At 50.0% G+C, this 13,577-nt stretch overlaps 2 protein-coding genes across 27 annotated transcripts in view; one reads left to right on the forward strand and one right to left on the reverse strand.

Moving 5' to 3' along the window:
* Positions 1-13,577, reverse strand: part of Cfap74 (cilia and flagella associated protein 74) — a 145,615-nt gene that overhangs the window by 60,751 nt on the left and 71,287 nt on the right. For 12 of the 26 annotated variants that reach the window (XM_052715505.1, XM_052715503.1, XM_052715513.1 and 9 more), the window contains 8 exons: positions 13,223-13,352; positions 12,895-13,049; positions 12,540-12,672; positions 12,101-12,249; positions 8,845-8,888; positions 8,669-8,728; positions 8,064-8,242; positions 7,385-7,970 (listed from right to left, as the gene is read on the reverse strand). In XM_052715505.1, coding sequence (XP_052571465.1) covers positions 7,711-7,970; positions 8,064-8,242; positions 8,669-8,728; positions 8,845-8,888; positions 12,101-12,249; positions 12,540-12,672; positions 12,895-13,049; positions 13,223-13,352 — 1,110 coding nt within the window. In that variant the 3' untranslated portion in view covers positions 7,385-7,710. Of the gene's footprint in view, positions 1-7,384; positions 7,971-8,063; positions 8,243-8,668; positions 8,729-8,844; positions 8,889-8,980; positions 11,636-11,738; positions 11,874-12,100; positions 12,250-12,539; positions 12,673-12,894; positions 13,050-13,222; positions 13,353-13,577 lie in introns of those variants that run through there. The other 14 variants (XM_052715506.1, XM_052715515.1, XR_008213561.1 and 11 more) reach the window with 14 other exon arrangements.
* On the forward strand, positions 1,319-7,282 carry Calml6 (calmodulin like 6). The gene is made up of 2 exons (XM_052715537.1): positions 1,319-6,441; positions 6,599-7,282. The coding sequence occupies exons 1-2, from the start codon at positions 6,318-6,320 to the stop codon at positions 6,682-6,684; spliced, it is 210 nt and encodes a 69-aa protein (XP_052571497.1). The 5' UTR covers positions 1,319-6,317; the 3' UTR covers positions 6,685-7,282.

Raw genomic sequence — 13,577 nt, forward strand, 5'->3', positions numbered from 1 at the left:
TGCCTTTGTTTTCACAGGAAACAAAAAATTATGGTTCTCTTCAAAATTAATGAACACCAGATTTGATCAGGTGAGACCTTCTGAGGATCTTGACTGCAGACACAGGGAAAAGCCAAGAAAGACAGGTGTTGTATAAGCTGATCCCTCGACATGAGAACAGCTCTGAGACTGGAGGAGACATGATAAATCTTGTTGGCTACAGAGTCCTCATGACTTATTATTACATGCCATCCTTTCATATGGCATGGATAGAGATTTGGTTATATATTCCAAACAGACTTATAAAGTTGACAGATATCTTTTACTTGCTCAAACATAAAACAAAAAATTATCTTTACTGACTTGTGTACACCACATATTCCATACTTGTATTATGCAGATATATATGTTACCTTTAAAAGTTTGTGTGTTTTCAGAAAAAAAAAGAACCAGACACCAATAAAAACAAGTAGCTCAGATGATCCAGCCTCTCAAAACGCCTCTATTTCAGTTTCCTCAAAATTCTGCATCCAGAACATCTTCAAAGCTGCTAGCTGAGATGGTCTAGCCTCACAGACTACTCTCAACAGGACTTCAGATAAGCCCTGCACATTCCCATCACAGAGACTGGACAACAAATGATAAACTTAGCTCTCCCAGGACTTGACAATTATCCCAATTTTCTCAGTGTCCTCTAAAGATGTCATTGCCCCCAGAGAGCAAGAAGCAGTCTAGAGAACACAATGCCCACATTCCCAAAAGATGGGGTGGGTGATTTTGGTCATTTGGTGGGTTATGAATGTTTGTCATCATTTAGGGAGATTGGTTACAAGTTGTTATTGGCCGGGCGGTGGTGGCGCACGCCTTTAATCCCAGCACTCGGGAGGCAGAGCCAGGAGGATCTCTGTGAGTTCGAGGCCACCTAGGCTACAGAGTGAGTTCCGGGAAAGGCGCAAAGCTACACAGAGAAACCCTGTCTCGAAAAACAAAACAAAACAAACAAACAAAAAAAACCAAAAAAAAAAAAAAAAAAACCAAAACCCAAGTTGTTATTGGTCATGGTCAGGAAAAAAACTAAACAAAGGAGATTAGATTCAAGGATCTCTTTCTGAAGGGAAAAAAGGGGATATAGCATAGAAATGATGGGATAAAAGGGTGGATTGGAGTTCGAGGCCAGCCTGGGCTACCAAGTGAGTCCCAGGAAAGGCGCAAAGCTACACAGAGAAACCCTGTCTCGAAAAACCAAAAAAAAAAAAAAAAAAAAAAAAAAAGGGTGGATTGTTGGAGCATACTTTTGATCAACCACTAGTCTCAAATATTTTACATTGGTATGGATTTTTGTATATTGATACATATTTAAGGTTATTTTTGTTATATTGTATATATGTTTCTACTCTTATTTAAGATATTGTACCTATGCAGCTCATTTTAAAATGTAATGTAAGCTGGGCAGTGGTGGTGCACACTTTTAATCCTAGCACTGGGGAGACAGAGGCAAGCAGATCTCTGTGAGGCCAGCCTGGTCTATAGAGTGAGTTCCAGGATCGTCAGGGCTACACAGACAAACCTTGTCTCGAAAACCAAAGAAAAAGCAAAAACAAAAATATAATGTAGCCGGGCGGTGGTGGTGCACGCCTTTAATCCCAGCACTTGGGAGGCAGAGGCAGGTGGATCTCTGTGAGTTGGAGGCCAGCCTGGACTGCAGAGTGAGTTTCAGGAAAGGCGCAAAGCTACACAGAGAAATCCTCTCTCAAAAAACCAGAAAAAAAATATATATATATATAAAATGTAAAGTTCTAGTCCTTGAAAGCTATTTAGGATAATTAAGAAATACAGGTTAGTAATTAATCATCTATAATAATCAACCTTATAGTCACGTTAGATATGTTTTCAAGGTCATACAGAGATATATTTTTAGATATGGTTTTCAAATACTTCAGAAACTTACATAATATGGCACTTAAGGTGTTTTAATAACATAAGGCTTTTCTTTTTTTTTTTTAAATGTCTTTTTATGGTGTTTTGCCTGTATGTATGACTGTGTGAGGGTGTTGGATCCTCTGGAACTGAATTTACAAACAGTTGTGAGCTGCTGTGTGGGTACTGGGAATTGAATCTGGGTTCTCTGGAAGAGCAGCCAGTGCTTTTAACTGCTAAGCCATCTCTCCAGCCCCAACATAAGACTTTTCATGAAAGTGAGACGCATCTGCTCCTAGTAACACCAATCTCCTTCAAAAAAGGATGATGGGCATTGAAGAACCTCCATATGGTGTTTGCTTTTAATGTGGCAAAGTTAGCCACTGGGCAAGAAACTGTCTCTTGCCTCAACTGCTGACAATATGCTGTCCAAATTGGACAAGCTGGACACAAAAGGAAGGTGACTGCCAAACTTTGCCAAAACAAGATAGGGCAGTTCTCCAAAATTCCTACTTCACAGAAAAGTCTGTCAGATATTCTAGGCCTGTAGGCTGAAGATGGATGCCCCAACATTGCAGAGGAGCCTTGGGTGACTGTCCAGGAAGCTAGCTGCTTCTGTCATTTCTATAGTTTTGGAAGATGTTTGCTCTGTACTTCCTGTTTACTCAGATAATATTATATCCTTCTTGGGTCTCTGATGGAGTTGAAGATGAGATAGTTGTAGTTACAGTTTTCCTTGTTACCAAATTCAGAAAAGAAACTTATGTGAGATGTAAAATATACGCGGTTGAAAGACATAAAAGCTTAAGTTGTTTATCTAAGAAAATGTTTTGAGGCCTAAAAAGATAGTTCTGGGTTGGTATTACAAGTTAGGATAAAAAGTAAATTAGGTACAAAACTTTGGACTCACCAAGATAGGATAGATAATGGAACATTTTCTCTTAATTTGCCAAATACAGATAGACTGGACATTGTAAATATATTTCTTACTTGATAATTGCTCTTATTGTGTATGATTTTACTGTATTAGAGTTAAAAACCTTTCCTTTTTACTTAGACAAAAGGGAGAAATGTTGTGGGATATTTGTACACTATGTGAAAATGTATTGCTGTGATTGGTATAATCAAAAGCTGAATGGCCAATAGCTAGGCAGGAGGTATAGGTAGGACTTCCAGGTACAGGGAGAGGAACTAGGAGGAGATAATCGAGGCACAGGGAGATGCTAGTGAGACATGGAGGGAGGGAGTTGGACATAGAATGAAAGAAAGGTATAAAGCCATGAGGCAAATGTAGATTAAAACAAATGGGTTAATTTAAGTTACAAGAGCTAGTGGGACAACCCTAAGCTAAAGCTGAACTTTCATAATAAGTTTCCATGTCTTGGAGCTGGCTGGTAGGACAGAGAAAGACTCTTTACAACCATCAGGTAAGAGATGTGAGGCATGGCTGTCCAGGACTATGAGGACATCTTTTTGTTACCTGCTGCCTCCCCTCTGTGACTCTAGGCTCAGAATCTAGGTAGGATGGCCGGTGTCTAGATGCTGTGGTTTCCCTTACCCTGCACCCTTGGAAGGAGGCATTCAGTACACAGAGAGCCCCCGATCCTGGGGAAAACCAAAGCCAGATCACAGCCAGGATGAAGGTATAGGATGGTCCTCCAACCACATCAAAACCAGAGCGGGCCTCTCTCACAGTCCCAGGAGACAGGCTTGCTGCACACTGGAGTCTTCCCATCACTATTAGCACAGACTTTTTGGCCTCAGTGGCTCTCATCCTGCAGCTCTGGGTATTCTGGCAGGCAGAGGACTGGGCTGTTGGAGGATGCTGAATGCCCCACATGCTCAGAGCCATCAGACAGGCATGGGACAGGTAGGCTGAGGTCATGACTAATCTTGGCAGCCAGCCAGCTAGGGATGAGAGGAGTCCCTCAGCCCACAGATCTGAGACCTACAAGTATAAACTTCTAAGTGCTGTGGTCTCTAACCAGTGGGTCTCCTGCTCACTGCCTGGATAGGAGTAAGGAGGACCCCAACCAAGCTCTAGGGGGTCAGCACCATTGCCTGGTGATTTGCTATACTCAGACAAGAGGAGCTGGTGCACATCTGAAACAAACAAACAAACAAACAAACAAACAAACAAACCAACCAACCAACAAACAAACCAACAAACAAAAAACCTCAAGTGTGTAAGTGGGCACAGAGTATTTGAGTGTTTCTGTGGTACCTTGCTACTCCCTAGGGAGCAGGCTTTGCTGTTCTGAGTGGAAGGGAGGTCAGGTTTCCCAAGAAACCCCAAAATAGTCCCCCAACTGCCTGGAGGAAACCTGCCAGCCTCTTGGTGGCAGCCTGCCCCAGGTTCACCTGCCTGGCCCCAGGTTGTGCCCATGTCTCTTCTCTAAGCTGGGGACCTTTAGCCCCATCTGTGCAGGATGTTTGGGATCCCTAAGCCAACTTGCTCATTCTGCCTTTGGAGAGCGTTTGCCAAGTATTAGCAGTGAGATTGGAACTGAGTCCATGAGCATGGGAGACCAGTCAGACTAAGCCAAATGGGGAACTGCAGCGTGATCCTAAGGAGTCAAATATCAGTGTGAAAGCTGAAAGATCAGAGCAGCAGAGCAGAAGCCACTAGAGACTTCTTACCTCTACGAATCCTCTGACTGAAAAAGGGGGCCAAGATCCTGTCTCTACGCGTCTTATATTCCTGTCTCCACATCCCGATTGTGCTAGAATTAAAGGCATGAGCCTCCCAAGTGCTGGGATTAAAGGTGTGAGCCACAACCACCTGGCCTCTATGGTTAACTAGTGGCTAGCTCCACCCTCTGATCTCTAGGCAAGCTTTATTTGTCAGAAAACAAACAAAATATCATACAACATGAAACTAGCTGGTTAGTCTGGGCCTTTTGAAGAAGTCTCACAAGTAGAACCTTGGTGCTCTTCATCCACTGACCATCTCCTCAGCACTGAACTTAAAAACTTACAGAAAAAATTATTACATGTATTTATCTGTGTGTGTGTGTGTGTGTGTGTGTGTGTGTGTGTGTGTGTGTGTGTACATTCATGTATGTGGGGTTGTAGAGTTTGATCATGAGAAGGGAACAGCCCATGTAGCCCGTCTCTGCCCCTCTGTTCCTGGCCCTTAAGCACTCATCTTTAGGGCTAGGGGATTCCCAGGCTGAGAAGGTTCAGGAAAGGGCCCCTGTAGGGAAGGACTGAGCCTATCCAGTTAAAGGGCCGGCAGGATTTCCTACCGCTAAAAGGCTTTTGGAATCTGTATCCTGGAGGCCCTGGGTTAAGCATAGCTAAGACCTGGCTGGGCCACTGTTCTGCATGCTCTACCCAAAGCAGCTTGGAATCACTGCAGTGTGTTCTTGATCAGCCACACACATAATAAGGTGGTTTTAGCCCCCAGGAGAACCTCTGGTGGACTAGCTGGATAGGGTGGGAATTTGGGCAGGGTCTGAAGGCAGAAATGCACCCAAGGTGTGAGGACCTCTTGGAAGCCTAAAAAGGAGCTCTGGAAGCCTAGAAGAAGCCTTTAGCCATCAACACTTTTGTAGTGGGTAGCCATTCCAGCTTTGATCTGGAAGTTCCAACCCCCATTGAGGCTTCAGTAACTGTCACGCCTACAAGGCGGGGCCGAGAGAGGACCCTGAAGACCCGAGATCCAGATGCGCAGGCTCTCTTGGTTCCTGGACCCTGGATGCTGGAGGTAGACCGAGCAGAATTTTCCAGAGAACACCGCCGCTGCCGGACTGTGCTACACCTTTCCCAGACCCTGTAACCTATCCCTTCTCTTGTAAGTTACCCCACAAAATAAACCTCCCTTTTAACTATGTGGAGTTGCCTTAATATTTTAACCAATACACTTTCCTTCTCCAGGGCCAGGGTGGAGCACCCCTTTCTTGAAGGCTTTCATAGGGCCCTGCTGCTTCAAGGATGTGCAAAGGTAAGGGTTGGATGCTGAACTGTGTCTTCCTAGTCCAATGACCTGCTGGCAGGGAAGCCTTTACCTGGGAACCTTTACTGTGACTTCATTGGGCGTCTCCCCATGCTGATTTCCTGTCTCTTGTGTGCTGTCTCCTTTGGCCCCAGGGTCTGTCACATAGACTTCTTAGTCCCTGATGTTACCTCACAAGGATGGTCTGTGCCCGGGCTCTTGTGTGCCTACCTGACCACCTTCATCTGGTGCTCATGACTGCCCCCACCTCCTGCTTGCTCATTTTTGCCTCTGTCAGAATTTCACTCACCATGAAGCTCATTACATCTGCTTGCTCTTGAACATCTTCTCTTCATTAGGGTCTCCTTTTAAATTATATTCCCTGAAGCCAAGTAGATGCTAGGTTACTTCCTAACCTCTCCTGGACAGGAAGAACTTATAAGTGTCCTTACAGACTGATTGCTTGTCAGCTGAGCAGATTGAGATGTTTGATGAGGAGGGCAATGGAGAGGTGAAGATCGGAGAGTGGGAGCAGCTCACAAGCCTGCTTGGAATCCACTTCACCGAGAGTGAGCTGGCCTCCTTGGGCAAGGATGTGGGCAGAGGCAGTAAGTCAGGGCTGGCAGGGTGTGTGGGGTGTGGGTGAAATCTTGGGCCATGGTCACCTGTGCATACGAGTGGGGAGAGAAGCATCTAGAAGGGAAAGGTAGAAGTGGGCCTAGCCTACCTCTAACTTGATTCTTGGGCCAGTAAAATTATTTGCAGATAAAGGGTTCTTTAACCGTGATAGCTTCCTGGTGCTGTTGTGGATTTACTCTGAGAAAGCCCACAACCAGGAGGGCAAGTTTTGACAAGGACACCAAGAACTACATAGACTGGAACATACTCAAGGAGGGCCTTGGGCCTAGGGTTTGGGGTGGTATCTAAGTAAATGGGGAGTTCACAAAGATACCAGCAGATGGCGGCTGAGTGTGAGACCTTGGTAGATAGGTGCTCATGAATGTGTGTGAGACCCTCAGTAAAACAGAGGCTGAGCCAAGGAGATTGACAAGGATGGAACCACTGACTATGAAGGTGAGCAATGGACGAGCCTGGGAACCAAGCCTCGGGGCCAGGGAAGGCTGCTAACCTGCCCATCTACCCCCAGAGTTTGTAGTCAGATGACAGGAGAGTTGGTCCTTCAAGTTGGTCCAGTAATATCGCTGCTGTGACTGTAGGAGGTCTGCCCAGGAAATCTACTGCCCACTGCCACCCTCCCTGTCCACAGCTCTGCATCAAATAAATGTTCCAGCCAGACTCTACTGTTTTTCACTGTCCCAACCTGGAGGGGAGGGTGGTAAGGAGTTGGTCCTGGAGAAGGGTGTGCGGGACAGTCCTGGACACACAATTTAGACCATTTCTCTCTGACCTTGGCCTTTCTCACTGTCCAGTTCTGGGTTCTGAACACCAGCAGGAAAAGTAAATGGACTTCCAATAACCCTGTCTGTCTACACTGGGGTGGCTACCTAAGGCCTCCTGGACATCCTGGAGCCCTTTCCACAAAGGCAGAGACCATGTTCACACAAACTTTATTCTCTCTTCAAAGGGCTGACATGCCAGTGGGGGCTTCAGCTCTCAAGGTTCACGCTCCTCTGGGCTGAGGGTCTGCTGGGCCCCAGATAGGTGGGAGGGGTAAGGAGGAGGGGCCAATGCAGGGCAGGCTGGCTGGCCGGGCATTGCATAGCAATGAGGCCAAGTCTGCAGCAATGTGCTGGATGGCTGGCCTTCCCAGGAGAAGGATGGCACAGGTGGAGGTCCTTGGTTCTACGTGCCAGAGTCCAGGCTATGGTTTAACGGCTCCAGAAGAAAGAACTCCTACCCTTTTCACAGGGGCACAGCTAGGGCTGCTGGGCACTGGGGCCTGGCTCTTGGGGCCCTGGAGTAGTCTCTAGCCCCAAAGCCTCAGGCAGAGAGTTGGGTTTCTGAGAGGGAGCCGCTGCTTCCTCTCTGGCTTTTGTCATCTTCACAGCCTCATCATAGGAGGGTGGCAGCTCAGAGGCATACAGGCTGTAGGTGGGAGGGACCATTGAGTCAGGGTCTGGCTCCCCAAAGAACAGGGGCAACCGCATTCCCAGTGGGTACTGCACGGAACTGTAGGCTGCAGGGAACAAGAGTGGGTTTGTGGGGATGGTTTGGCATTCACCCTGTGTCCACCACCCCCATGCTGGCTAGTGGGTCCCCAGACACTCACAGGTTACAGTGCTGTGTGCAGGGCTGTCACTGTCCACAGGGATGACTGTCAGGTCACAGGGCTGCCATGCTGGTCGCATGCGTGTCTGGGTGTGCAGCTGCTTCCTGAGGCAGCAGAACCGTACACAACTGGCTGTGACCCCACACAGAAGCATCAGGAGTATGGCAAGCAGGATAAGCCTGGCAGAGAAGAGTGAGGATCTGCCACGCACCTGTACCTTGGGGCCAGTCATGCCCAACCACCCAAGACAGGATAACAAGACAGGGGAAAAGAAAGCAAGACAAGTCTCTCCGTGCCAGAACTTCTTGGGCTAGATGCAGGCCTGAGGAGCAGCCTGCCCTGGCTGGCTCTCTAGGGCTGGCCAGAGGTGTCCTTGGGTTCATTCCCAGGACACACTGTCCCCAGCCAACTGCACAATCCTTGTGCCTTCTGCCGACTATAACCAGGTCTTGCTTCCAAGGCTGCCTGGGGCTCAAGAGCTCTTTAAACAAACAGCATCCAGGGAGTTGGGGGGCAGTAAATGGAAAGGGTCTGGCCGGCCTAGCCTAGGTCTACCTTCAGAGGAACCGTCGGACCAGAGGCTTGGCACCTCGGCTTCCACTTACCCCACATGCCATAGGCTGCTCCAGCGGGCCTGGGGCGGGCACCTGCGGTAACAGCGGCACCTGGAGCAGGCGGGGTATCTGGTAGCTCACTCCACCGCTCCAGCCTTTTCCAGCGCGTGCCGAGCTCTGTCTCCCTCCCCTGTCCCCTCTCCCCCTCCCCGTCCCCAGCTACTTACTGGTCCGAAGGGTCACAGTTGCTGTCCGCAGAACCCAGCGTCACCTGTGGGGACAAGGGTGAGCCTGAGCGGGGCGGGGCCGAACTCAGGGCCGCCCCACTTGCCATAAACCCGCCGTACGCGCGGTCCAACCCACCTGCGACAGGGGCAGGAGAGGTAGCAGCAGCAAGAGCCCCTGTGTGACTGGCGGCCCGGGGGCCATGTTCCGCAGACACAGCGGAACTCAGTCCAGCGTCCACTCAGCTTTATGAGGCCCCGCCCCTGGGCCTTGTCAGCTGAAGGTCCAGGATCACACCCACCTTGGTATGCTTCCCTCCTTGCTCCCTGCCCTCCATTTTTCTGTCTCTAGAGGTTATCATCCCGGTTTGAGAGAGAGCACGCGCGCGCACAAACACCCGGTTTAAGAGACCTCGTGCATGCATGCGTGGATGGACACACACTCTGCATCTTCAAGGACCAAAGTCCTCCGGTAGGGGATAGAGCAGGTCTTGCTCTGGGCATGGGGCATGGGTTTGTCTTGTATCAGACTGACACCTCACCCAGCCACCCCTATCTCCTAATTTCCCCATCCCCATTCACAAATCAGGTCTCCTGAAACTTGTGGGCTGCACTGGGTTGTGGCCTCTCCGGACAAGTAGAATCCACCCTCATACTCCACAATCCTCTAGGTAAAAGGGGTGGGAGTTTGCACCATTAATAAGCTGGGGCTTTAGCTTTCCAAACCACTCTTAGAGGACATTTGCTATGCATCCTCCACGTGGACACATCGGGGGAATGGTCGGCCCATTTGGCCCGGAGCCAGCACCTGGCTCTGGGCTATTGAGGTGCTTCAAACAGACCACTTCCCAGCACTCCTCCCTCAACCTGGGATGCCTGCTTCTTCTACTGCTGAAGTGGCTGCTTCTTCCTGGAGGAGCTTATTAATCTTTCTGCCTCCAAGCTAGGTGCTCTGCCCTCCACTGTGGGGACTGTTGGAACACTAGTGTTCAGATTGCAGGGGTGGTCAGCACAGCCAGGCTCATTAAGGACAGGAGGTACACCTGACTTCCTTCTGCCTTTATTTCTTCACTGTGCTCATACTTGTGTTGATCTCAGGTTTCTCCCTCACTGAAGGAGTGCTTCAGGGTTCTGTCTACAGCTGCCCTATGCATTCAGGACCTGTGCTTTGCCTCTCAAGGGCCCTTTCTGTCAGGCTGGTGAACTTGTCCTCTGTCTTGCTTTCCCTCCTTTGCTCTGCCTTGGCTATGCTTGGTGTTGGAGGGCCAGCACCATAATAGGAGGAAAGAGTGGATGACAAAAGAGCAACCTGAGGCCCAGGTCAGAGCCTGGGGTCCAGAAAAGAGAGGACCTGGGCGGGAGAACCATGTCTGGGTTCAGAAGGGAGTGGCCTGCCTGGGGCCATGCTTTCCCTAGAGCATATCCTCATGAACCCTAGCCTGGTCTAGTGGACTTGCTGTTGCCACCCATCTGACCTGGAAACATGTCAAGGGTTTTTACTGGTCAGCTCAGGGCAGCAAAGGGCCTGGGCCTGATACCTCTAAGGTCACTGAGCAGAAATCCTGTAAAATGCTGCTTTAAGGTCAATGTCACTGGCTCACTTAGGGGCAAGGCCAGGCTTCAAGGTTTCAAGGGCACGAAATACAAGAGTTAAAGCAGTGTTCAGGAGAGCACCCAGACAGATATCATCACCCCCATTGCCCTGCCAGGCTAGGAAGGCTGGGAAGGCTCTCTTGGTAGCTTGTCCCCATTGGGTGGCAAAGTAGTATGCTGCACCGGTAGGAAGGCAGGCTGGATGCAGTGTTGGGGTGGGAGTACAGCTGGGTGTGTTAGGGCCCAGAAAGCATAATCCATTCTTTTTAGACAAGTGTAAACTCAAACTCATAAGCTGGGCCCCCCTTTGCCCCTGACCCACTTCTTGGTTGGGATCATCTAGGTTCCTGGGACTTGGGAGGAGCTGGGAGGCTTGAAGGACCAACTCTGGACTTGGGAAGCTCTTGTCCTCCTCTTACTCCTCCCTGAGCCTTGCTAGGTCTGGACCAGGCTCAAACCTGGCTCTGCACCCCCAGCACCCTGAACTGTATGCTGTTACCCTCAATAATATAGATTTGGAGGAATCTTCCATTGTTTGAGTCAGGGTGAACTCCCTCTAGTTATCCAGCAAGATTCCACCCTCTGGGAGGTTCTTACTAGGCAGAACGTTGTCTTATGGGCTGGTGTCTGTGAGGGGAGTGTGGGTCGGGCTTCCTCCAGGCTGTCCTCCCACCTTACTTTGTGCTTAGCCAGCCCCCCACCCATACCCTGTCACTGCACACTTGGGCGTTGGTTCTTAGAGTTTATTGATCAACCTGCACTATCTCCTGGGACCTCTAAAGCCTGAGGAGGTGCTGATGGGTTTGGGATTTTGGGGGGTGGAGGTAGTGTATCTAGGAGCAGGCTGTGTGTGGTGAGTTGGATAGATTAGTATTTCTTGGTTTGTGGCAGGGGCGGGGTTCTTGGATTGCTCTCAGGGCAGCAGGAAGTAGCCATGTCTGTAGGGCTGGGGAGCTCTGGCTCTGGGACATTTGAACCTGCCCAGCAGGGGATGCCCAGGTCCCAGGCCTAGGGGAAAGGGTTGGCCTGGCCCCACAGCCTGGGAAAGGATTCAAGGGTGGATAGGAGAGTCCAAGAGGCTCTGCAGTTTCCTGTGACCTCAGAGCCCAGCCACCACGTAGGCTACAAAGATGACTTTGTAGGTTTCCTTTACATCTCCCCGGAGCTGCAGCAAGGTTGACACCATGAGTGGATGGTCCGGCTGGAAGAAGAAGCTCCTTAGTAGGATTTCCAGACAAATCTGCTTGTTCCCAATGCCCTACTTCACCACCTCTCCCTGCCCAGCCTGGGGTCCCAGCACCTACATCAAAGTCAGCAGGCGGTACCCAGGAGATGCTGATGGTCTTGGTCTGACCACGCTCCACAGAACCCCTGGAAGGCTCGATAGAGAAGCCCTTGTGCTGAAGCCATGGGATACTGTCCAGGATGAACTCCACAGTCTGTGAGACATTGGTACTACTGGAGGTTAGAGGGTCAGGTACTCTCAGGAGGCAGTAGAACTAGTGGGATGAGGGTGCCCAGCTTTACCTACCCCTCAACTCTGACCAGGGCTGCCACCCTACATCTGCTGCAAAAATCCTACACAAGGCCAGGAGAGGTCAGGGAGCCTAGGTCAGGGAGGCCAATGAAGTTTCTGGGGTTTAGCTCAAGCTAGGGCTGTAATCACCTTCCTTGGTGATGGCTGGGTGGTCCGGATACAGCCCACTTGCAGCTCTCGGGTGGCAGGTGGGGTTGGCATGTCTGTGTCAAACTGGACATAGTTCAAGGTCACCAGAATAGGCTTCATCTCCTCTGCTTCTGGAGGAGGAGATCTAGCTGAAAAGTGGTTAAATGGAAGAATGTGGCCTTGGAGTGAGGTGAGCTGTCCAGGGTCAGGCAGCACAAAAAGGAAGTGGAGGGTGAAGCTGGATCCTCTCAGAGTAATCTCCTTGGTAGAGATCATCCTGCCTGGCTCTGGGGCTGAAGGGCTAGTAATCTGCTCTTCTCCAATGGGCCTCAGTATGCCCACTTGCTGGCCTGGGGTGCTAGAGGGCCCTCTCACTGCTCCCCGAGGTCACCCCTGCCTCCCCTTTCCCTGAGCCAGAAATGACATGGTAGGGGCTCACCTTCTCTATGTTCTGGGTTGAAGGCAGGGATCACTGTCAGGGACTCCACAGGCACATCCAGTGGGTCTCCTCCCTCCACAAACATCATGTGCTCACGGGCAGCACCCTTCAGGAGGATCTGGTGGGAGACTTTCTGGGGACAAGAAGCATAGCAGCCTGCCCTGAAGCTTGACAATTGGGGACTGAGGCTGGTTTGGGGTGGGGCCTGGAGAACCAGGGATGCTGATCTCTGTCTGACATCCTCTAACACGAGGTACCAGATAATAAAAGCCTCCAGGAAGGGGCAGATAAGGGACACACAGGGATCCTTCCCAGAATGGGGTGAAATCTGTGGGGGCTCAGCTATAAACTCTACCTTTTCAAAGAGCACCACTTGGAGCAGGTCAGAGAAGTAGAGGCTCTCATGGTCTGGACTGAAGGTTATGGTGAATTCGTGAGCCTTCCCAGGGACCATGAGTCCCTCGACTGGAACAACACTGAATACGCTCTGGCCATTGTGGTTCTGTGTGCCTGAGGGCAGGACAGGGATTATGATCAACACTACCAGTCCTGCTCCACTGAGCTCATACCCCTCTGCATTCCTCTTTGCTCAGTCTCTTCATGATCTGTCTTGCTGTACTCCATCAGCACATATCTCCTCATGGTTCCATACCCCTGTGATTCCTGGCAATGTGTTAACTCACCAACAATTTCGGTCCTCTGCTCATGGGAGGTGAGGAACTTTGGTAGCTGCTGCCGGGTCTCAGCCCTTTTTTTGGAGAGGCTCTCCAGCCGCATCCAGAACTTAATGGGAAGTGAGGATTCATTCTGTAGCTGCAAGAGCAAGATGTCACTCAACTAGCATACCCTAAGCTGCCCTATGCCTGTGGTCAGTGTCTATGACTAGGTTGCTTGCTGCTGGATCACACCTGATGGGGACCAGGTGACACTATGCTCCAAGCCCTTTCTGGTGGTATTGCCAACAGTAACTGCAGTATCAGTGTTTGGGACTGTTGGTACTCAATCACTTGGCCTTTTCCAAGGCTGGTTGGCAGCCTG

Source organism: Peromyscus californicus, unplaced genomic scaffold (genome assembly GCF_007827085.1).
Source record: "Peromyscus californicus insignis strain IS unplaced genomic scaffold, ASM782708v3 Scaffold_5__1_contigs__length_169319896, whole genome shotgun sequence".
NCBI classification, from domain to species: Eukaryota; Metazoa; Chordata; class Mammalia; order Rodentia; family Cricetidae; genus Peromyscus; species Peromyscus californicus.